This window comes from Sorghum bicolor, chromosome 1, assembly GCF_000003195.3.
Source record: "Sorghum bicolor cultivar BTx623 chromosome 1, Sorghum_bicolor_NCBIv3, whole genome shotgun sequence".
Classification (NCBI taxonomy): domain Eukaryota; kingdom Viridiplantae; phylum Streptophyta; class Magnoliopsida; order Poales; family Poaceae; genus Sorghum; species Sorghum bicolor.
The window spans coordinates 2,695,359-2,718,360 of NC_012870.2; the positions used below are offsets into that span (position 1 = coordinate 2,695,359).

General features: G+C 44.8%; 3 protein-coding genes and 1 non-coding gene across 6 annotated transcripts; 2 read left to right on the plus strand and 2 right to left on the minus strand.

Moving 5' to 3' along the window:
• LOC8057372 lies at positions 6 to 9,272 on the plus strand. Of its 3 annotated transcripts, none has more exons than XM_021448816.1 (17): positions 6 to 469; positions 1,160 to 1,322; positions 1,450 to 1,534; positions 2,486 to 2,588; positions 2,704 to 2,788; positions 3,256 to 3,339; positions 3,417 to 3,520; positions 3,795 to 3,903; positions 4,331 to 4,767; positions 5,317 to 5,398; positions 5,567 to 5,647; positions 5,832 to 5,885; positions 6,995 to 7,087; positions 7,171 to 7,236; positions 7,340 to 7,386; positions 7,490 to 8,176; positions 8,261 to 8,811. In XM_021448816.1, the coding sequence occupies exons 2-17, from the start codon at positions 1,206 to 1,208 to the stop codon at positions 8,598 to 8,600; spliced, it is 2,574 nt and encodes an 857-aa protein (XP_021304491.1). In that variant the 5' UTR covers positions 6 to 469; positions 1,160 to 1,205; the 3' UTR covers positions 8,601 to 8,811. The 3 variants fall into 3 exon arrangements, with proteins under 3 accessions (XP_021304491.1, XP_021304489.1, XP_021304481.1); XM_021448814.1 differs by having other exon boundaries at positions 3,420 to 3,520; positions 5,567 to 5,755; XM_021448806.1 differs by having other exon boundaries at positions 7 to 469; positions 5,567 to 5,755; positions 8,261 to 9,272.
• LOC8057051 (galectin-3) lies at positions 9,978 to 11,758 on the minus strand. Its single transcript, XM_002466154.2, has 2 exons — positions 11,242 to 11,758; positions 9,978 to 10,667 (listed from the first exon to the last, which is right to left on the minus strand). The coding sequence occupies exons 1-2, from the start codon at positions 11,579 to 11,581 to the stop codon at positions 10,426 to 10,428; spliced, it is 582 nt and encodes a 193-aa protein (XP_002466199.1). The 5' UTR covers positions 11,582 to 11,758; the 3' UTR covers positions 9,978 to 10,425.
• On the plus strand, positions 11,996 to 12,068 carry TRNAE-CUC. Its single transcript has one exon. It is a non-coding gene; the product is annotated as a tRNA-Glu (tRNA).
• Positions 12,469 to 20,383, minus strand: LOC8057373 (leukotriene A-4 hydrolase homolog). The gene is made up of 4 exons (XM_002466155.2): positions 19,292 to 20,383; positions 17,182 to 17,415; positions 16,732 to 17,058; positions 12,469 to 13,075 (listed from the first exon to the last, which is right to left on the minus strand). Exons 1-4 carry the CDS (start codon positions 20,273 to 20,275, stop codon positions 12,785 to 12,787), a joined length of 1,836 nt encoding a protein of 611 aa, XP_002466200.1. The 5' UTR covers positions 20,276 to 20,383; the 3' UTR covers positions 12,469 to 12,784.

A 23,002-nucleotide genomic window follows, 5' to 3' on the forward strand; every position in this document is an offset into this window, starting at 1 on the left:
GTCCACCTGAAGAACCACCCCCGACGTTCCGCCGACGTAGGCTAGCAGTGCGCAGCAAATCCCCGCAGCGTGCCCCCCCGCCGCCGCTACCTGCTGCCTGCTGGCGCTGCCCGTACCCAGGTCGCCCTCAGCCGGGCAGCTCTCCCGCTGCCTTGTGGGCTGCGGCCCTGTAACGTCCCTGCCCTCTGCCAGCAACCTGCTCGTGGCTCGCCTGCTCTTGCTGCCAGGCGCCCGTCACGCTCAGCCGCGCCGCTTGCCGGTCCGCTCGCTCGACCGCCAAGGCGCCGACCCACTCGGCCACCCGCAGCCACTGCCAGGCGCCCACCACGCTCGCCCGCGCCGCTCGCTGGTCCGATCGACCACGCCGTCACCCGCCAAGGTGCCGACCCCCTTGGCCACGCCGCCGTCCTCCACGGCCGACCGCTGTTTGCCTGCCCAGGAGCGGCACAACCGGATAGACCACCGACTGGTATTTGTCTAATTTTATCCTAATTTCTAATTCTAACTTTTCAACACTTTTTATATTCAATTGGATTGAGAACTAAAATTTAAGAGTTATTGACGAGGACACTGAAGATGTAAATGCATCAAATCGTCACTAGTTATGTTGTCTAGTTCAGTCACTATATCCTCACCGTGTGCAATGTGCAGTTTTAGTTTTTTATCAGAGTGAGATGAATATTTAGCTCATCAGATACAACTGAAATTTCATTAAATATGGGACGCAAAACCTTGAAGCCACTAAAACAAGGACAATCACATAAAGTAGCCACTAGAACAAAACGAGTAATCTTATATCACAGTTTTTACAACCTAAAATTACAAGGCCATGACCATTGGCGGAATTGAAGAATATTACTTGTGTATGTTAAGGTGTGATTTTGAATGAAATTGTTGTTTTTTATATTTTCTTACCTCAACTTATTGTTTGATACTTTGATGTCTCCAATGCCATGTTCTGGCTCTTATTGTTGTTTGATATTTTATCACAACAATTATTTTTCTAGTATCAATTTATTTAAGCAGTGATCTAAGCTGTTGTTCTGATCGAACCTGATGCTTCCTCCACACTGATAATTGCAACTTCAACATTTCATGGTTATGATCCTATTTACATTTGAAGCACTAAACAAGTCCACTGTTGCCCTTGCTTTTGCAGAGTTCTATATTAATTATACTGCTAGATATTCTTGGGCGTTAGTGCCATGGCTCCTCATTACCAAGCTGCGACCTTGATTGCCTCTCCGTCTTACCCAGACGCCATTGCTTGGTCAAGTGACAATCTTGTGGCTGTCGCATCTGGTCACATTGTAACTATTCTGGTAAGTGCAATCCAATCACTCTAAGATGATCACATATATGTCATATTTTCAGGGTCATGATAGTTTATGTATGGAATATGGATAAGCCTAACCTTGCACTAACCGTGCCCATTTTTTCATATTCAAGAATCCAGTTGCGCTTGATGGACCCCGTGGATTGGTTGGACTTCGTCGCAGTGACCCTTTTCCTATAGGAGTGGTTAAGAGAGAAGGTAAAACTGCTCTGTGCATTAGTCATCTCCCAGAGGACTTGCTTGACTTGGACATTTGTGTTAATCATTTTGTACAATGAATGAAGACTTGATTCACATATACTGTATCCAGAAACTTGTTGGCTTGACATCAGTTTTGTAATGTGAATGTGTGGTGCTGTAAAAAATAACATGGAAATTTGGGAACTATAATGAATAAACTGTCTTGCTATTTGGCTTTTCAGTTTTACCAATGTTTGAAGAAAACGTCATTAAACGCTCGCCTAGATGCTCTTAAGCACGAGGTGGAGCCCTGGCGATGAGGTTAGGATTGCAAAATTGTTTATTGTGGTGTGATTCGATCCGTGCTTACATCATGGCATCCTGTTGCCTGATTGCACCGACCCTCTGCTTGATTTCACCATGGGTTCATTCACACCGCCAGAGAGAGTTACATCTCCTTATATGCAGCTAGTGGGTTACTGCAACATAAACACCTCCCTTTCGAATCTTAGGTTTCACTAGTCATATTATACTGATACCTTGTGAAATTCATTCAAACTACTATGATGATTGTAGGTTCAACCTCCTGAACAAATGTCATGGCATTTTTATATTTATAATCTAGTGCTCCAGCTGTTCCAAAGTACAAGGCAAGATGCATTTTAAGATTCAAACTTTGACCAACAACAAAGCGGTTACATTGGATTTGTATTTACTATTTAGAAATACTTTCTAATGATCTTTTTTTTTTGTTGCCACACACGGTATATTATGAGAGAAATTAGCTGTCAAAGTACGATCTTGATGACTGCCAAGTTAAATCACACCTTATATTGTGATGCAGGGAATATAAAGTTTGCCATTACTGCCATTTCACCAAAGAATGGAAAAAAACAGGAAGCCCAGTGAGGCCATGTAGGTGTATTATTTCTGTTTGATCTAAAATTTTCAGTTTATAAATACTTGCAGATCTCTTGGAGCCATGTTTATTGCCCACTTCCTTAACACGTGAAACTGAACCATGTGCCCGATCGATTTCATGGTCTCAACTAGGATTTGCACCTAACTCTGGGTATACATACCTTTGACATTCTAAATGATCTTCTCTAGGTGTAAGTTTTATGTGCAAGTTCATCTGTTCATCCTACTGTACTTACATATGTTTATAATATGGATGGCTAATGTAGGTGTTTGCTGGCTGTTTGCACTGCGGATGGTCATGTGAGGCTTTACCGGTCACCAATTTGGGAGTTATGTGATGAATGGGTTGAAGTGAGCATTTTCTGTGCTATTTAAGCAACATTTAATTTATGATGAAATGGTTGACTAAGAAGTTAGTCTGGATACCAACCAAATGTTTACTACAGTGATTCTTGTGCCTGATTTGGTTAGGGCCATTGTTCCCATGATCCATGCATAATGCATATAAGTAATATAACTTTTTTTATTACTAGCAGAATCAGATGAGCATTAACTGCATAACCTAGTTTTCAGCCAAAATTTCATTCTGTACCACTTTCTTATTTCTGTTCCAACTTCTAATCAGAATAGAACTTACAATTTAAGTTTGTTCTTGACTCCTTGGTTCTAGGACTAGCTTTTGTTTGCTCTTAGTTGTCTGTTATTAATTTCTAGACTATGCTTTTGTCTTTCACTGCATTTGTTTGTTAGGAATGATCAGTGATCACCTGTTCTAGTCACGGATATTTTGGTGCTTATTAACATTTCACCTGGCCTAGGTCGCAGATATATCACAGTTGCTGTTTAACTACTATAAAACTACAAACTTCGGAGAGGATAGTGGTTCTCATTTGACTTCTCCGGTATGATAACTTCTACTCTAGCATGTCATCATACTTTTATCTGAATATGTGGTTAAAAGTATGATTTTTATAATCAGAAGAATACAAATACTGGGGAGACAGAGGCTTTAGGATCTACTTGTGAATTGCAAGAATCTATTTATTTCAGGGGTCCTGGACAGAGAAAAAGAAAGTCACCAAGGTGAATGTTATTTTCTGTTTCTATGTCATAACTTTGTCATTGAGAAAAGTTTCCACATTTTAAATGATATAAGATGATCAAATGAAGCACTATTTAGCCATCAAGTAGGATGTCAAGTGCTTATATGCAAGCATTTTGTACGAATTCATCGGTGGATGTCACAAATCTTTCGTTTTAATTTATTTTGTTGCTAGAAGACAATATTCTTAGCAATCTTTCTAACATCCATATACTGTACCTGAATCTGTTTTCACTGAATTTTTATTGAATATAGAGTTGATGGTTTTATTTATGACGGCAATGAAGTTGATTTAGATGCTTCAAAGGATGCAGACTTCTCGATGGAACCATGCTCTAAATCAAAGAAGAAATCGTTGAAAAAGGTAGAGATTTTACACATTTATGCTGAAGTTTCGGTTTATTCTTTTACTTTGTAATAAAAGGAGAAACCTAGTTGTTTCTTAACAAAAGGAAGAACCAATTATTCCCTCCGTTTTTAAATGGCACCATTGACTTCTTACATCCATTTGACTTTTGGAGTATTCGCCTTTCCTTTAAATATTTGTGCAAATAGACAAACATACAAGGCATGCTTGAAGTGATTTGGATGACAGATCTAGTGACACTTTTTTCCACTTTCCTTAGCTACCAAGTAATTGAATAAATATTGCTGGTCAAAGTCTAAGAAAAAAAAATTAAATGGTATCATGTTTTTAGAAATGGAGGTAGTATCATGCTAAAGGTGTTTCGTAGCATAGTACATGACTGTTTCGTGTTTTCTATTTAACATTACTGTGTTTGTGATTCCAGACTGTAAAACCCAGGCATGAAGTAGTTGCTGTAAATGAACGAAACAGCACAGGAAATATTAAAGCATCATTGTCTTCCAGTGGAGAAAACAAATCTCTTCCTCTTATCACGGCAAAACAGTATGCTTGTCGTGCTGCACATTTGTCTTCCCTTGTAGTTTCATGGTCTCCAATTGTGTCATCAAGTGATAAAACTTCTTGTTTATTGAGGCATTGGTGCATTCTTGCTGTTGGCTCTAAGTCTGGAAATCTTTCTTTTTGGAAACTATGTAAGCCAGAATATTACACAATTGATGTTGGTGTGGTTACCAGTGATCCAATGCTCATTGGGGTTTTGCAAGCTCACAAATCATGGGTCAGTGTCATAACTTGGCAAGTTCTTTCTGCGGGCTCTACAAAATCCTCGTTGCTTTTAGCTACTGGATGCTCAGATGGAAGGTAATCGTGATTTATCCATCTGTAAATTGTGATGTGCTTTCTTCAGCCGTACTATGTACTGTTTCTTGTTTGCTTACATGAATTTTGTGAGCTCTTCTTTACTCATGACATGGCAAAAGTGATATATGGGGGTAATCATAAGCATAGTTTTGCTTCTATGTTTTCTGGAACAAGGTCAAAATTTGTCCATAAGCAGCAGAATGACCTGTATAGGCATGCAATGAGCTTGTCCTACCTCTGCCTTAACAATAAATAAAAATAAGAAAGCACTCACGTCCCCCATTTATTTTTCTAATTGCTGTGCAATTGCTGTGCTTGATATTAAACAATCACGCAACTCATTCTCTGCACGAGATGTCTGGGCGGTGGTGAAAATACTTTACCCATATGCCTTAAAGATTCTCATTGGTCTTTGCCTCATATAATTTACAAACTTTGGTTATTCCTATGGTTATTTATTGCATGGTTATTTATTACCTTTGGATAGTTATTATTAGTTTTCTGTAAACGTTGCATATCTCATGTTGAAGATTTGGTTTGTTTTTTCAGTGTTAAGATATGGTTAGGGAATATTGAAGGGTTAAATCAATGTGCAAGTGGAGAAGAAGTGCCATTTGTGTTAGTTGCTGAGGTATATATACCTAGTAGAGTTTACACTTGACATGTACAATTTATGTGCTTTTTTTAGATTGCACAACATCAAATCAATGTAGCACGCTTCTGTACCTTCAAGTTTCGTCCTTCTGAACTCTGATGTTCTTCTGACTGAAATTTTCATTCCAAATGGTTATTTGGTTAGGTCGCCACTGATTTATCAGCTCCTGCTCCAGCTCCAGTGTCGTCAATCTCATTAGCCATACCTGCCCGGTCTCAACATGAGGTTAGTTTGGCAATTGGAAGAGTATCTGGGTCACTAGAAATATGGATATGGAATGCATCTAGCAACAAAATTGAGATTTCCAGTGCATGGCATGCACATGATCAAGTGGTAATGCTTCACATTAGTTGAGGATATTTTATCTTCAGAAAAAATAAAAAAGAAAAACTGTCTGACACTACCATAGGTGACAGGTTTACAATGGGCTATGGATGGCTATTGTTTATTCACTTGCAGTCAGGTTTGTTGACTTTTTTTTCATGTCACCTATTTGATTGCTGCGCCTTGATTGTATATTGCATTTTAGCATGAAAACTTGTTCCTGAATCTTGGGTTGATTGAAGCCATTGGATTGTTGAAAGTTTGAGATTCTAAGTAAAACATTGAATACAGATGTGGGATGTGTAGTGAAAACCACTTTGAGATGAAGTGTGAGTTGACCGATTTAGCCAGCCATGCTCAACCACGGATCACTACCTTTTGTTTCTTTCATATTCTTTCCATTTTCTTTTTCTTGTTAGACAATCATTCTTTTTTTTTCTCGAACACAGAAGGGAATTGTGCATCATTTCTTTAAGAGAGAAAAAGAAGAACAGTAACTAGACCAACAGAAAATTAGGAAAAAATCAACCCACAACAAGGGATCCAGCCAGCAGCTCCTGGAGTCCTTTTGCACCAGCAGAGCACCATAGGATGCATTCATTTGTGATTGTCTGCAGTAATATTGTGATGCTTGGACTTGCACCATTAAAGACACTCATTCCTGTGCTTCCAAATTTCCCAGACCACCAGGGTAATGAGTGTATTAAGCCCCTTTTTAGACAATTGTTCTTGACATTATCGTTGTTTCCAATACACCTTTCAGTGCCCTGTATATTGTGAGTAAAGAAGATTAAAAGCGTAGTGTTGAAAATTAACTAATACCAATTTGGTATGATGCTATATGGGGCAAGCAGTACTCTAGGTGCGCCAAGAGGGCAAACGTGCCAATGGCAGCATGAGGCAGCAGGAACGTGTGGTGAGCGTGCCTTGAGTATTTCTATCAGGTTGTTAGGTTTCGCTTCAGACTTTCAGTTTCCTAGGAAGTTTGTTTGGATAAGTTATATTTCTTAGTCTCGAGTGCACAAGATTAGGAGGGCTGGCATGTAGTATGCTTATAAGATGTACCTGTGTTTGGTTAAGCAATACATGAACCTCTACCCTTCCCATTTTCCCAACATAGGGCGTTGAGGCAAACAACCTCTTCTACTAGTACAATTCACTCTGTTCTTCCTCCTGAGAAGTTGTATCACTCAGATTTTGAAAGTTGCACATTTCAGCCTGATGCTTTTCATTTTTTTCTTCTTTCAGGACAATTCTGCACGTTGTTGGATCTCTCATGAAAACCACCTTGAAGAAATTTTTGTGAATTCAAATTTTCCAGAGCTAAGGGAGTCAGCAGATGTAAAACTAGTAGATACTTAAATGTTTGTTATCCTTGATGTCCATTTTTTTTCCATATAATTGGGTTCTCAATATGCATGCAGCTATCAGAAGTCTCTGATCGATGCTATGGTCTTACACTAGCACCTGGAGAACAGATGATTGCTGTGGTATGCCATAGGCTTTTGTATCCAACATCTTTTTGTTCAACTGAACTGTTACTGTCGGTAAAGAGATGTGCATAAGCTGCAATTGATGGCTGTCTTTTTTCAGGTCCGCAGTTTGGATCTGAACCTTTTGAACCAGATGTATCAAGTCAGGTAATTTCATTTATGCGTTGTGAAAAGTACTGGGTTCTTGTGCTACAAATCTTCCTTGCTTTAATATAACATTTAGAATTAATTTTGGTAATCAAAACAACAGGACACAAAAGGCGGTGGTTGAGTTCATCTGGATCGGTGGCCAATTTGTTGGCATTCCACTAGACAGGAGCATTGATATTTGCAGTCCAGAGTCTGCAGACTTATCCTCAAGTAACCTTATGTGGTGGAGATCCAACATTTTGTGGTCGCTGAAGAAATACGAAAATGTTGAAAAGAGGCTTGTGTTATGGGATGTTGTAGCTGCGCTGCAAGAGTTAAAGAAATCTGCACCTGCCTTTCTGGAGACTTTAGTGCATAGTTGGGTCTCAGCTTTATTTTCAGGCGACCCAGGGTGTGTTTCTATCAATGCCCCATCATGTTCAATGCATGACATGATGCCCTATGTCAGCTCGCGGAAGCTACACTTACTGAACATAATTTGCAGAAAAGTAATGCTCAGCAATCATGCACAGCATGGTCCTGGTGCTGAAAACAGTAACGAGGAAACAACTGATCTCTGGAACACTCTTTTGGTAAGGAGTGAAACAGAACTGAGAGAGAGGCTGGTGGGTTTCACCTTTGCTGCAGTCCTGAAACGGACAGCAAGCTTGTTCAATGGTACCTCTACTGAAACTTGCTGGTTTCCTGTCGGGGTTGCCCAGATGGATTCTTGGGTATCCATGAATTACGAAAAAGTGCATAGCCAGCTGCAGTCTATCAGATCGAAGATCAAAGATCTAGGAAGCAGGTGCATTTTCCCATCTCAATTGATCAATCATCTGTCACCAGTTCACTAACATTGGGCACGGAACCTAACTGTTTCCTCCTGCAGGATTGATGGATACTCTGATGTAGAAAGCTGCCCCTACTGCTCTTCGCCAGTCCATTTCGAGTCGCCTGATGTAGCCATCTGCAGAGAAAGGCACACGCTGTCGCGGTGCAGGGCATCGATGATCCTGTGCTCCGTTGTGCAGCCAGTGTGGCACTGCGTGTGCTGCGGAGGCACGGTCGACAAGCTGTTGCCGGAGTCGTTCTTCAGCATGCAGACCTCCACCATCCACGATGAAGGATCGCTCGATCTGTCAGCAGCCTCCGTTGCACTCTGCCCCTTCTGCGGCATCCTGCTGCAGAGATCGATGCCGGCGTTCCTGCTCTCCACCTCGCCGGTTTAGAGTCTTTGCATGCCAGGTGTAGCGCGCAGCAGTAATGTAATACTAATATCGTTCATTAGAGATTAGTACCAAGTTTGTTCTAGTTGATGCTGCTTGCGCTTACCAACTATGCCCTTAGTGGTAGTGGGGCTCGAAATGTTTGTGATAGCTTCGGCGATGCTTAGCTCGCCGCCGGTTTCTGGACATTTTTTATTGCTTTATTCTTGGGGCCTTTTTGAATATGCAACTGATGGGCTCTTTGGTTTGGTTTCTTTTGGACGCTGACGGTGCCTGATTACCAGGCCTAATTCAGCTATCTCGAAGCGGACTCTGTCTCATTCGATTCATGCTGGGGGCATGCAGTTCCGCCAGGTCGAAGTGCATATATTTTTGCTTCAAAGACTTCCCATAGAAGAGCACGGATCGATCGATCTGGCAGAATGACAACGTGGACGAGGGCAAAGCAACAGCGAAAACCAAACCAGCCTGCCGACCACGCCAGCGGCCTCGGTAACGACGTGCTCGTGTACTCCTACATTCCAGAGCTGGGTGACCCACGGTCTCGCTCTACGTGCAGTCGTCTACAACCATGGGAATGGGATAATATTTGTGAAATACTCCCTCCGTCCCACAAATAATTGTATTCTTTAACTTCTATAATTAATGTTTGATCATTTATCTTATTCAAAAAAATTTAATAAATATTATTTATTTATTTCATGACTTATTTTATTGTTAGATATATTTTTATAATGATTTTTTTATTTTATTTTTTATAAAAAAAATAAATAAGACGAATAGTCAAATATGAATCGTAGCAGTCAAAAAAGTGTATTTATTTGTGGGACGAAGGGAGTAGCTTCATTTAGTTCAATGTTAGTCTGTTTGCATGAGCTTATCTACCGAATTTATTAGATACTTAATAGTATTTTTTTCTCATAATAAATTAATGAATAGTACATTCGCTTATCAACCAAACGAATAGGCTGTTAACTAATGCAAAACATGTAAAATTGAGCTATTCTTTTTAAGAAAAAAGTGTTGACCAAAATAAGTTTGAAGCTGCATATTCCCTTTGTCATGTAATATAGTGCATGATTCTCAAAAAAAATGTAATATAGTGCATTCTAGGAATTTTAAGACAAATTAAGAGAGAACATAAAAGACATAAAAGACACATGTACTCCCATTCTATTTTCTAATTAGATGTCATCATTAACATGATTAATGGTGATTGGTTGATAAATAGAAAGTATTTAATATAAAATTGGGATTTGTTCTCAGAATGTATTATATTTGAGAACAAATTTTGAATGCCAAAATGCAATGTATTACATGACACAGGGATTAGTTTATTTGCACCGCTCCTATTATTACAGCCAGGAGGAAAATAGATTATGTCATAATGAGCCTGCTCCATTGACCGTAATGGAAGAGGATTGATAATGAAAACGATCCTCAACAGCTTTATAGAATGAGCTTCACGACCCATGGATTTCCTGTTTTGGGTCGGGTCTAAACAAGAGTCTTTAAGAAGAGACAACTCTAACCCCCTTTCATTATTACTCCCTTAATGCTCACTTTGCGCGGATGAGCAGAGGCTCTGGTGTTCTTAATGGTCGGTAGAGTCTGCTGCCAGGGCGAAGACACCAAGTACACGCTTTTGCACCAAACACGCACGCATTCGATGCTTAAATTCAGACTGCCAACATCCGTACAAAGATTAGGGAATTATGCATAACCGGCTGGGCTTCAATATATGTCTCTGCCGGTCAAGAATCTAATTGAGCCGTCAATTGCGGTAGCTGTGGTTTATACTACTAGTTTCATCTATCCCGTTCATTCATCACTTCCACTTGCGGCCGAACATCTTCTTGTTCTTGTGCTTGCCAAACTTGCCGTGCTTGAACTTGCCATGCTTGAACTTGCCGTGGGCGTGGCCGTGGCCATACATCCCGTGGCCGCCTCCGTGGGACACCTTGTGAGCTCCATACGCCGCCGCTGCGGCGGCGGCACCTCCGGCCATCATCGCCCCGAAGCCTCCAGAACCCCCTGCACCATGGCCTCCTCCGTACATAGCACCATGACCTGCCAAATTTATTGTAATGGTTTGAATCATTTCACTCCAGTAGTTAAGATAACACTATGAATATCATACAAAATGTGAACCATATAAACGTAGTTTGACTTTGTTGTTTTGATAATGATATCATTATTACCATCAGGAGTATCATTACACAATGTATATATGTTTCTGTAGCCTTTGTTGGTGGGGATCTAGTGTTTAGTTTCGAAAAGTGAAAAGTTTTCGGTATTGTTGCACTTTCGTTTGTTTGTGATAAATATTATCCAATTACGGATTAACTAGGATCAAAAAATTCGTCTCGTGATTTACAGCTAAACTGTGTAATTAGTTTTTGTTTTCGTCTATATTTAATGTTTCATGCATGTGCCACAAGATTCGATGTGACGGAGAATCTTGAAAAATTTTTGGTTTTCAGGGTGAACTAAACAAGGCCCTAGCTAGATACTCCCCTGAATTTGTTCAATAGAAAAATGTATTACCATCAGTATGAAACAACCTGTATACTAATTAAACTAATGAATGTTATTGCTACCAACGTCTCTTACACTAATAAAGAGATGAATTAATGGGCATTACCAGCCATCGGTGGACAGTGACCAGGATAACCAGCCTGTGGGTAGACCGGTTGATGGGGGTATCCGCTGGGAGGGTACGCGCCTGCACCAGGAGGATACGCGCCGGCACCAGGAGGGTACGCGCCGCCGTGCGACGGCGGATACCCTCCAGGCTGAGGGTAGCCACCCGGAGGCGGGTACCCACCAGGTGGCACCGGGTACCCTTGTCCGGGGCCGGGAGGGTATGCGCCGCCCGGTGGAACAGGGTAGCCGGCGGGGTACTGGCCGTAGCCACCGGGGTACCCTCCGTGGAATCCCTTGTCCGCGTTCGAGGGATCGTGGCTGTCCTTCCCGCCCCCCATGGCGCCAAGCTCCCCTCAAGCCTCAACAACCACAAGACAGGCTAACCTGCTGGAGCTTGGTGACCAGGGAGAGCTTCCAGGGACGAAACGGCGTCGGCGGCAATGGCGAAAAACGGTCGGATTGGAAAGAGATGATATATGTGCAGGAAGCATGCATGCTTCTCGGCAATATCTGCTATTTTGGGAATTTCGTGATGTGGCTGTACGTGAAGTTCGGGGGACGCGCGCCCTCTCCTTTGTCGCCACATTTTCTCTGCCGAAGCTAGCAGGACGTCGCCCGGCCGACCGACGAGTCGGCAGAAACAGCGGGATCGATCTCGATCTGCACACGTCACAGCGGGAATTCCGTCTGTCCTGAGGCAGGCGACAATGTTTGAACGGACAGATTTCTTTGCATTGAAGCATTTTTCAATATCCGTTGTAGTCTAGCTGGTTAGGATACTCGGCTCTCACCCGAGAGACCCGGGTTCGAGTCCCGGCAACGGAATCTCTTTTTTGTGTTCTTTTAACTTCCTTTGTTTTAGCCTGATGACAATTGACAACACGCCGCTTTTACAGATTCATTCACAAGATACTGTTTCTTAGTTCCAAATTTTTTTGGAAAATCAACACTGTAGTATTTTCGTTTGTATTTGACAAAAATTGTCCAATTATGGACTAACTAGGCTCAAAAGATTCGTCTCGTCGATTCCGACCAAACTGTGCAAATAGTTTTTATTTTTATCTATATTTAATTGACCAAACTGTGCAAATAGTTTTTATTTTTATCTATATTTAATACTTCATGCATATGTTCAAAGATTCGATGTGACTGGGAATCTGAAAAATTTTGCAAAATTTTTTAGAAACTAAACAAGGCCTGTGCAGCATTGCAGGGTGAACCACAGTACACAATGCTCACTTCGTCATGAGCCCACACATCATTCCCAAGCTGCATGGAAGGAGTGGCCTTGCAGTCCCAGAACATTTTTAAGCATAAGCAAAATCCCAGAACATACATTACTCAGGTACTACGGTTCTGTCTCCACATATTATCAAGACAAGATGCAGTGCAAGTCCCAAGTTTTTCCTAAGTTAGATCCAGCAGACGATAAATTTTATGAGAAAGAAGCAACTGAGCAATCACCAGATCTCAGTTGCTCCCAACCGTGAGTCGGGTGAGGCCGTGGACGATGGATTTGCTAAACAAGAGTCTTGGCCTGCTTAGCTATGCTTCGACAAAATGGACTCCGCGACACTGCGAGCTATTGGGTGGTAGAACTCTTGAGCCTCGGAGAAGATCCTCTGGGCCAGCATCTTCTCCTCGCTGGAGCACTTGGCCAGTGAGCTGTAGAGCGGGCGGAGGTACTTCATCCTTCCCACCTGCTTCAAGCATTTCTCAACCTCGTTGAAGTAGCACTTGCACCCGGTGGGGATCGCCAGCTGGAGGAATGCGACTTTGACCTCGTAGTCACGGCTTTCAGATAGCTTGTACCGCTCGTCAAGAGCAGTGACCTGCATGCAGACAAGATATAGGCATGTGGTCAGTCGATTTTTAAATTACTCATTGAGTTGTGATGTATTGGTTGTGTTAGAAAGAGAAGATCTGGCACACAACAATAGCATGCTATGTAACAACTAACAACACGCCTTTCATATAAAGTGATGGACATTGGACAGACCCAGATGAACAGAAGCCCACAATAACATATTATGTAACAAACAACTAACAACACACCAAAGCCTTTCATATAAAGTGATGGACATTGGACAGTTCCACTTTACTTTGTGCTACGTCATTATAGTGAAGAACAAGCTAGCTTTAAACTTTCTTCAATCAGCTATATGTTACGGGATGCTCAGGTACGAAAAGCCAGCTATGAGTCGGTATTTGCCAGTGAGAAATGAACAAAGATACGGTTTATATAGATATGACCATGTTTAGTTTGCTAAAGAAAGGAACAAATGATCAGAAGTCTCTTCATGACTAAATGGTATTCTGCCATAAAATCTGCAAACATTTTTTTTAACACACTAACCCGCCATCCAAAAAGTGGGGAAACTGGGAGGACAATGTAGATTTCAGTGTTGATCTACATAGATTCTACAAAAGATGAACAGAAAACCACAGCTCATAAGATTCAAGTTAAGATCGTAAACAGAAGAAAAGACAGAAATATAATTTCCTCCACATAACTGATATTTGATCTTTCAGCTACCTAAGGCCAGCCCTAACGCGACATGCTAGCTGGGAGTTCTCCAAGTCTGAATTGAGATCGACTTGAACAGTAACCCTGCCGAGTGTCGGACTGACTTGCAGGGGCACAGTGCTTGTTCTGACAGATAGCAGAAGTTACTGCACAAGTGTGCCATGGAGAACCTGGGAGTCTAGGACCATGCAAATCTCAGGTGGAGAGAGAGAACATGTGCAGAAAAAGGTTAGGGAGGTGCACTGCAAAGCAAAAGTAATGGCTTGTGATGGAAGGATAGTAGTTTCAGAACTCCATCAATATGTGCTGTCACTTTTCTGAAGCCAACATCCATATTAGCCTGCGCTGGGCTTGCTCTAACTGACAAAGCCAAAATAAATGAGCCCTTTCCCTGTATGCCATTATGAAAGATGCTCCAGGCCTATATGCCACTAAAAAGTTCGAACGCGCCTATATGCCATGACACTTTACTTTTTGCCTCTCATGCCATTCCGTCCACCTTCCGTTCGTTTTTCACCGTTTGATGGCTCTGACATGTGGGTCCAACCGGTGAAGATGTCCATCGCCCTTCTCTGCTGGCCCTGTCCTCTCTCTCGCGCCCACACATCGGAACGTTCATGCTAGCGGGTTGGGAAGGGAGGGAGATGCCATGCCGGTCAAGGAAGAGAGTTACTACCACCAAGGGCCGCCGTGCATGCTGTCGGGCTGGTACCACTGCTGCCTGTTGGGGGCTACCGTGAGCGGATCTGGCCACACCACCGCCGAGGCTCACCGTGCGCGCGGGTCAGACCGCCTCTGGGCCTGCCACGACCTCCGTCCTCCGCTCCCTCCCTGTTTCTCTGTCTCGGTCTCGCCGCCTCGTTCTCGTTGGCAGGGCGCAGGATGGCGCCATCCTCTACCTCGTCCTCGTCCTCGTCCTCGTCATCGGGCGGCTCCCATGCGAGCCTCACCATCACGGCCACCACCATGGCGCTCTCCAGCACGCTCGTCCTCTGCTCCATGTGCTGCGCCAAGCAGCCACACCTGGTCCCGTCCGACTCCGCCGCCCCGTCTCCTCTGCTCCGAACATGCCTCTCCTCGTCCGGTAAGTGCGCGTGCACCGTTCCTTCTCGGTTCCTTCCTTGCTCTGCCGCGACGCGGCGTTTGTACGCATGCCCAGCCGGCCATGCGCGTGCGTTACTTGCTGCTGAAGTGCCCTTTTAACAGCAGTCCCCGTGCGCGTTGCAGAGAAGCGGGAGAAGTGGAAGAAGCGGGAGAAGTGGAAGAAGCGGGAGATGGTTCAGCACGGGAGCCATCAGAAGCGGGTGCGCTTCGCGGATGATGTCGTGTACAACAAGGACAACAATGGCGCCGCCACCACCGCCACTGGCATGCCGCGGGAAGAGGCCGCCGAGCCGTCGTGCGCTGCGGCGCTCAGGACGCCCATGCCGACCAACTGGGAGGCGCTGTACTGCGGCATGCTCCGCGGCCGCTCCATGCTCAGGATCACTTGCTCCTACTAGCTAGCATATAGCACCCCGCCCGGCGGCCCCGACGTAACCACTCCATTAATTAATCTAGACCTCCGATCTCCAGCTCCTCCATGTCTCTCTCTGTGTGCGCGTGCTTGGGATGTGCTGCCAACTAGTGGCGCTGCTAATTGCTTGCTCGAATTAATCCGACCGAGCTCCCTTGCCCATTGTAAAAAAAAATGTTTTTCTTGGTGAACAGTTCGTTGGCCGATAGCTAGATCTTTTCCCACCTGTTGAGAGGAGGTGGCAGACTAGCACTAGCGTAGGAGCGCTCCATGATGGCCCATGTCATCCAGGAACGTCGAAGGAGCATGGACGTGAGGATGCCTCAGAGGACGTGCATGAGCTTGGTGGTGGATATGCTGTTGCTGATGGCGTCCAAGAAGCTGAAGGCGTGGCAGCATGTCCTCGACGGTGGCTTTGAGCGCCGCAAACTCGTCCAGGCCGACAGGCTGATGAAGCCGCCGCCCCACTTGCATCCTTAGCGCAAGGGCACGCGGCACCAGCAGCAGCAGGGAATGCACATGGCCAAGCGGCATTCTGCCGAGCACCTGGCAGGCGTCCGAGTAGGCAATTTGGATTCACGGCATATTTCACTTAGATTCGGTCTGGGTTGCCTGCAATAAAGTTATCATTCTCCCCATGCTATACAACTTCCATTGAAGTGTCAGGATCATTTGCACTTCAGATTAGTGGCTAATTAAGCCGTAAGTTGACACTGTCAGGCGAATGCCAAAGCCATAGGACCAAGGACGGAGTGGCATGGGAGGAAAATACAACTTTCAGCAAGGTACTATAGCCAGAGGGTAGTTTTGACTTCTCGCAGCTCTGTTTGACACCATTAGCAGCTTAAGTGGACAGAATGGCGTGAGTGGCAAGAAAGTAAAGTGTCATGGCATGTAGGCGCGTTCGAACTTTTTAATGGCATATAGGCTGGAAGCATCTTTCAGAATGGCATACAGGGAAAAGGCTCAAAAAATAAATCAACATCTAACAAGCACAATGCATTTATAGTGTTGTGCCTAACTAATCTAAACAGACTCCTTCGAGGCTATATGCTTCTACCACCACAGCAAAGCCTCTAAGTCCCAAGCAAGTTGTGTTAGGCCTACACGCTTTTGCCAGTCGTGCATGTATAATCCAGTTCAGTACAATTTCCATTTAAATAGTGATTTATCAATAAAACATGGATGTTGTCTTGCAAAGTAATTTACGCAACTCGATTGGAATAGATAGAACATAGATGCTATAAATGGAGGGATTCTGATTGACTGGAAGAGGTGATGCAACACTCTGCAGTGCTCAACAGCCGATGATAGACCTGAAACACACATGCCAAAGCCTAACAGTTTGTACTATGGCAGTCATCATATTCTGAATAGAATCATCACAAGCACCAGGGTAACTTTCAGACGTACCAATAACACTGGTATTTGATAAGAACTCATACCTGTGAGGCTTCAACATCTGTTGGTAGATTTTCTAAGTAAAGTTCCCATTCTTGCCCACTCCAGTTTGCCACCTCATCTTCACTTGGAAGTTTTCCAGATTTGAATTCTGCAGCTAAGGAGCAGATCTTTTTGTAAGTAGCTGAATCTGGTTCCATGGCATCAGGAGGGATACCGGTCCCCTCAACCCACAGGTTAAGGTCAATTTGGTTTTCTATCCCAGGTACATTGGTTTTGAGGAATTCAAGAAATGTCTCTGTATCTATTGATTGGAACTTGAAGGTTGCAATGTACTTCTTTAAGAATTCATCAAAAGCAGGCCTGCCAATCTGATACAAGCAACACGCATAAGACATCACACATTAGAAATGAGTCCAATATTGCAGTAATTTTACCCAAAGAATGTTGCAAGGTAGAGTATTAGAGTTGCAATGTTCCATACTCCCACCCACCTCACGCTCGATTCTCCAAAGAAACTGGAAACCTTTCTCATAGGGCACTTCAGAGTACACATCATCAGGGTCAATCCCTGCCATATTCGGCTTCAACTTGGTGAACTCCATGTTATCCTTAAACCTCTCCATCATCCTGTTCAACCCCCTCCATCCAATCCCCATGTTTAAGGCTGCCCGCTCCTCCCCTTGCACAACCTCAACAATCCTCCTCTCAGCATATGTTGTGAATCCCTGTATCAAGTGACATCAATACGAGACTGAAATGTCAATATACAAGTATACAATATATATACATATTAAGTTGTTAGGCACTTAGGCATGATAACCAGCATCATCATATAGCCAAGAAAAGTTTGCATATGTACCTCTGGTTCCACACACCCCAACTGCAAACTTGCCCTTAAAAAAAAGGTCCAAGTTCAAATTTGTCACTGAACCATCAAAATTCTGATTTGACACTGCTTTAACTTGGTCGTTACTCCCCATTTTGTATCTTTGCGAAAAATAAAACAAAATGGCAAAAGAAAACACTACATGAGTGTTAAAGACAAAACTGCCCCTTCTCTTATTTCTCCATCTCCACCTGCCTGCCTACCAGCTCTCCCATCACTGGCCCATGCTCGCTCAAATCCAACTCTTTGCCAGCCCTCCTGCTACTTCCCATGGTGTACCTCCACCTACCCATCTGACACCCTTTTACCCCTGTTGCTGGCTCCCTGCTACCCTCGGAAGCCAGTGGCTGCAGTGGATGGTGATGTGCACAGGAAAGGCAGAGGAGAATGGCATCGCCCTCAAAGATGATCTCTGTGCAACCTACTGTCAGATTCTTCAAGCAAATGACTGCTGGAGTGGAGGATGAGCAATGCGGCAGCGGCAAGGATAAACGGATCACCTGCAGGCTGGATTTGGTTGGTGAACACTAGGTTCGATGATGATAACCTTTATCTGGATCTCTGAGAGCTGACATTGGTGACACCACTACCGTTCATATCAGAGCAACGCACTGCCCTTGCTGCAAGGTTCACACGAGGGCAGAGGGAGTGAGGAGAAATTGTTGTCAAGGTGGTGGCCACAAGGGCCAGGATGTGGAGGCGGAGAGCCCGATGGCGATGGACCTCAGTTTGTCGGTAGAGGCAATGGTGGTTCAGTCTAGGAGTAGCGACAACCATATTGTGTGGAAATGTGAAAGTCACCATACCAGGTCAATGGGGCCAAGGAAGGGGATCAAGGAACATGGTACACTACTTGCAAGAGGTTTTTACAAGGTAGAGCCAAAAAGGGCCCCACATACCCAGGGAGGGGACGATGTTCCTGAATCCTGAGTCAAGGAACACCGCCTCGGCCTTCGACCCTGTTTTCTATGACTATGGAAATCTAGGGGCATTTGTGCCAAAAAAAAGAAAAAAAAAAGTCAAACCCATCAGTCCAGTGGCAAGAATGGTAGGGTCCATATTCCATTCCGATGGCAAGTTTTCAGCTCCACATTTTTTAATGGCAAATGTGCAATACTGTTCTAAGTGGCGGCAAAAATGCAACTGTATTAGAAGAGGGGAAATCATAAGATGTCACACAGTTTCAGAAAAATATGCTCTCTAGCATCTCCCACCTAACATTTCACACACTGGTCAGAGAAACCGTAAAAGCATTAGAAGATCTTTCTTAGAGTCATGGTGACGCAGTACCCAGTGTATAACCAGACCCCGGTTACTGGAGTGCAACCAATCTAGCAGAAAATGTATACTGATAACAAAGAAGCATATATTCTCTGTTTATATTGGTAAAGAGACAAAGTTCTTGTACAGTAAAATTCTCCTAATCTAAACTAGGGTTCTTACACTTCAGATCCATAATCAAAATCATACAGAAGCTACTGCGCTTTCAGCAGCTGCAAGGGTTGCTACTGTTTTATTTTCTATTACAAGCAACATGAAACACAAGTAGGCTTGCTGCAGCAGCAGCCACAGAGTTCCGATCGGTTGGTAAGCTAGTAGCGAGGTCAGATATTCCACCTAACATGGAATATAGGAGACGTGTGGAATATACCATATAGATTACTACATTGAATTTGAGGAAAACTACTGATTGACAACAACGTGAGTTCACTCACCTCATTTAGCCAGAAATCTTCATTGGTCTTGTTAGTAATCAGATTGCCAGTCCAGCTATGTGCGAGCTCATGCGCCACGACCTGAGCCCCTGCAGCATCCCCTTTGATGACCGTGGGGGTGAGGAACACCATCCTGGGGTTCTCCATGCCTCCATAGGGGAAGCTCGGTGGCAGCACGAGCAGATCGAACCTCTCCCATTCATACGGCCCAAAGAGGCCCTCCCCAACCTTGACCATCTCCTCCACCCCCGCGAACTCCCTAGCCGCCTCGTCCAGCACCTTGTCCCCTCCCTCCGCGTACACCCGCGTCCTCGGGCCGAGGTCCCTGGACCCAATCCCGCCGGCGGCGAACGCGAAGAGGTAGGGCGGCACGGACTGCTCCATCTGGAACTCCTCAACGATGCGGCCGGGCGCGCACCACAGCTCGTCGTCGCAGGCCCCGCGGTGGTCGGAGGGCAGCGGGTCCCGTCGCGCGACGTGGCGCGCGGAGGCGACGGCGGAGAGCTGCTCGGGCACGTTGAGGAGGAGCGAGAAGGTGATGCGCGCGGCGGGGGTGTCGTGGCAGGGGAAGATGGAGCGGGCGTGGATGGACTGGCACTGCGAGAAGACGAAGGGCTGCCCGGAGGCGGTCTGCGGCGGGGCCAGCCACTGCAGCGCGGAGGCGGCGGGGGAGGTGGAGAAGGTGAGCCGGAAGGAGGTGGTGTCGGGGGGCAGGGTGAGGGTGAGCGCCGTGCCGAGGACCGGGTCGGGCGCCGCGGCGAGGGAGAAGGGGATGGGCTCCGGCGTGTCGGCATCGGTGGAGGCGGAGTGGACGGTGAGGGCACGGGTGTCGAGGAGGAGATCCCCAGAGTGCGGCGCGGAGAGGGTGAGCAGCGCGGAGGCGTGTATGGTGGAGGCGGCGAAGTCGAGGTAGAAGGCGAGCGCGGCGCGCGACACCACCGGGTGCGCGCCGTCGGTGTAGGAGTGGGGATCGACCGGCGCCATGGCTGCTCGCTCCTGCTGCGGGGGGACTCTGGAGGGTTTGGTTCGAACTAGTCGATGGGACTGGAGGGTTTGGTTGGTCCGGTCTTCGAGTCAAGTCGAGCCGCCGTTGGTCGCGTCGGGTCGAGCCGTCGAGCAGACAAAACCCGGCCTTTTTGAGCTCTCCTTGGCTTGTAGCCTGTAGGGAAGGAAGGAATTGATTCCTCCGAAGACATGAACACCTAAAAAATTCTATCAAAAAGGAGGGAAAAAACGTATAATAGCGCCAGCAATCAATCAAATTACAGATGCCTTAAAGCAGGAGTGCTATTAAAGAAGAGATGAACACCTATAAAAATCTCTCAAAAAGGAGAAAAACATATCATAGCGCCAGTAGTACCAACCAAATTGTTGGGGAAAACCATATGCTATCAATCAAATTACAGATGCTTACCTTAAATATATTCTCACTTGCATTAAAATATAGTATGATATATATTTTATCTCCTTTGTCGTGTCAGTTTGCTTGCAAACGTATATGCATCAGTAAATAAATAAAATTGAATGAACTCATGCCTGATTTAACCAACCTGAACCTGGGAAGGGTACACAGGCATTACTTGCACGGTTGCACCAATCCCATGAAAATGTAGAAACAACCCAGAAAGTCAGAAGCACAGAGAAATTATATTGGATTAAGCGCAACTCGGACATCAGTATTAGGATTTAACACGATACCACAAGGGGAAAAAACTCATAAGGTTCCAAAGTGAATATTATTACAATATGGTACTACCAAGGTTTCTTTTTTAGAAAAAAAAAGAACATATTGCACTCATAACAATCATAAGCGTGCGCTCGATAGGGTAAACTGTAAACTTCATGGTTTCCCCGTCACCAACAGACCGAGCAGAAGCCATGTCATGGCATCGAGATGTTCGTTATTCTATTTCATATGCCTTGCCACTATTTTCCTCCATTTGTGTTGCATCGTTTTCCTTCCAGTATCGAGCAGCAAGGAGCCATCGACGACAAGGTTCATGATTGAGAGGCAGGATAGCCAATCGATCTCATATGGGCAGAAGTTATACTTGTTTGTAGCACGCTCATTACCAATCTTCCTCATTGACCTATCTCTCAGGCTGAAAAATTCAGAGGCCTTCACCATCAACCCAAAGCACTACCGTGCCACACTCTTCCCTTGGAACAACTCCAACCTGATCTTTGCTCTGGGCTGCATCTGGACCACCCTTATCGGCAAGGAACGAACTTGCCAGGTTGATTGTTACAGAGAGAACCCAGCTGCTGCCATCACTGCCATGCTTCCACAGTGACATCTCTAGGCCATTCAATAAGAGTAACAGAAGCCCCCACCAATCTGCAGAACTTGCTAGCAATGGCGCCTTTGCTGCGTTTAGCATGAAGAGGGAGCTCTAGGTATGAAAGCGTTGGGTGTGTGGCGATATGCCGCAGAGAAAATGGATAATGCCATGAGAAGTGGCCGCAGGTGATCGACTGCACCACATAGAGGCCAGGCATTAGCTCAGGAGTTTCTGAAGGCCACCACATCCAATGTTTGACCTTTGAGCAATAGGATCTAATTAAAAACCTCCTTTGTCTGATCCAAATACCTACCAGCCGAAGGACTGAGATACGCACTTGCCATGGTCGACATCCTCTCGGTGACAAGTAAGGTATACATGTCAGGTGATGTAATTCGAATCGAAGGTATGTGGAAGATTTCACCATTGAGAGGATTATTGCAGGCACATCATTTGTCCGACTGGGCTTGGTCACTAGTGCCTTCGGCGGCGGAGGGCCAAGAGGCTGTCTTGCGAGATGCGAGGCAATGGGCTCGTATACGTTGAGATCGCAACCGAGACCCCCGAATAAAGGTACAAATTAAGCTTAGCTGGTGTGAGTGCAGTGCAACTGACTTTGCTGCCGATGGATATGACAATTCAGACATGGGCATGAAAGCTCGGTGCCAAACTACGCCACTTGCCCTTATTATGCTGCAATAACTGTGGAGGAGACTCGGTGCTGTCCTGGTAGAAGAAGCCAAGAAGTAGAGTAAAACCATGGTCATGGCGACGCCTCATCAGACGATCAAGGAAGGTTCTGTCCTTTATGATATTACGCCAAGACTTGCACGTTGAAGCAAGGTGGGCTAGGGAGCCAGGATCACTAATATGAGACAGGATCTTCAATCTTGTCGGTCATTTCTTCCGGAAGCTGCAGCATCGCGCCATTCTCCATGATCGTTTCCTGCAAAGAAAAGATGGGAGCCAATTTTGTTTAGAACACCACCAAAAGAAGACTGTCCGTAGCCGTAGGCCTGCACAGTTTTGCTGCTGCCGGACTTGTGCCCACATGCGCACAGTAGGTTTGATATCTATGTTCAGCAATGATCCTAGTGTTCGTTCTCATTCCATAAGCCTAACCCTAGCGATCGTTGCCTATAAATATACTTGTGTACTCTACTATTATTAATCAATCTACTAATTCCATGAGCCAATCTCGGTTACAGAAACCTGCTCCAAATGAATTCAGAGTTCACATAGCTGATTTTCTTAATTTCCCTCAAAGGCAATTTATTTTCTCAAGAGAAAGGTCAGCATAAACTTTATAAGCACAGTCAAGCAACGAATCTGGATTCACCCCAAAACAAAATATACTACTGCAACATTACAGATATGCTCTTTATATTAATCTGTACTTCAACTAATAAAGAAGCCACACTCGAACTTG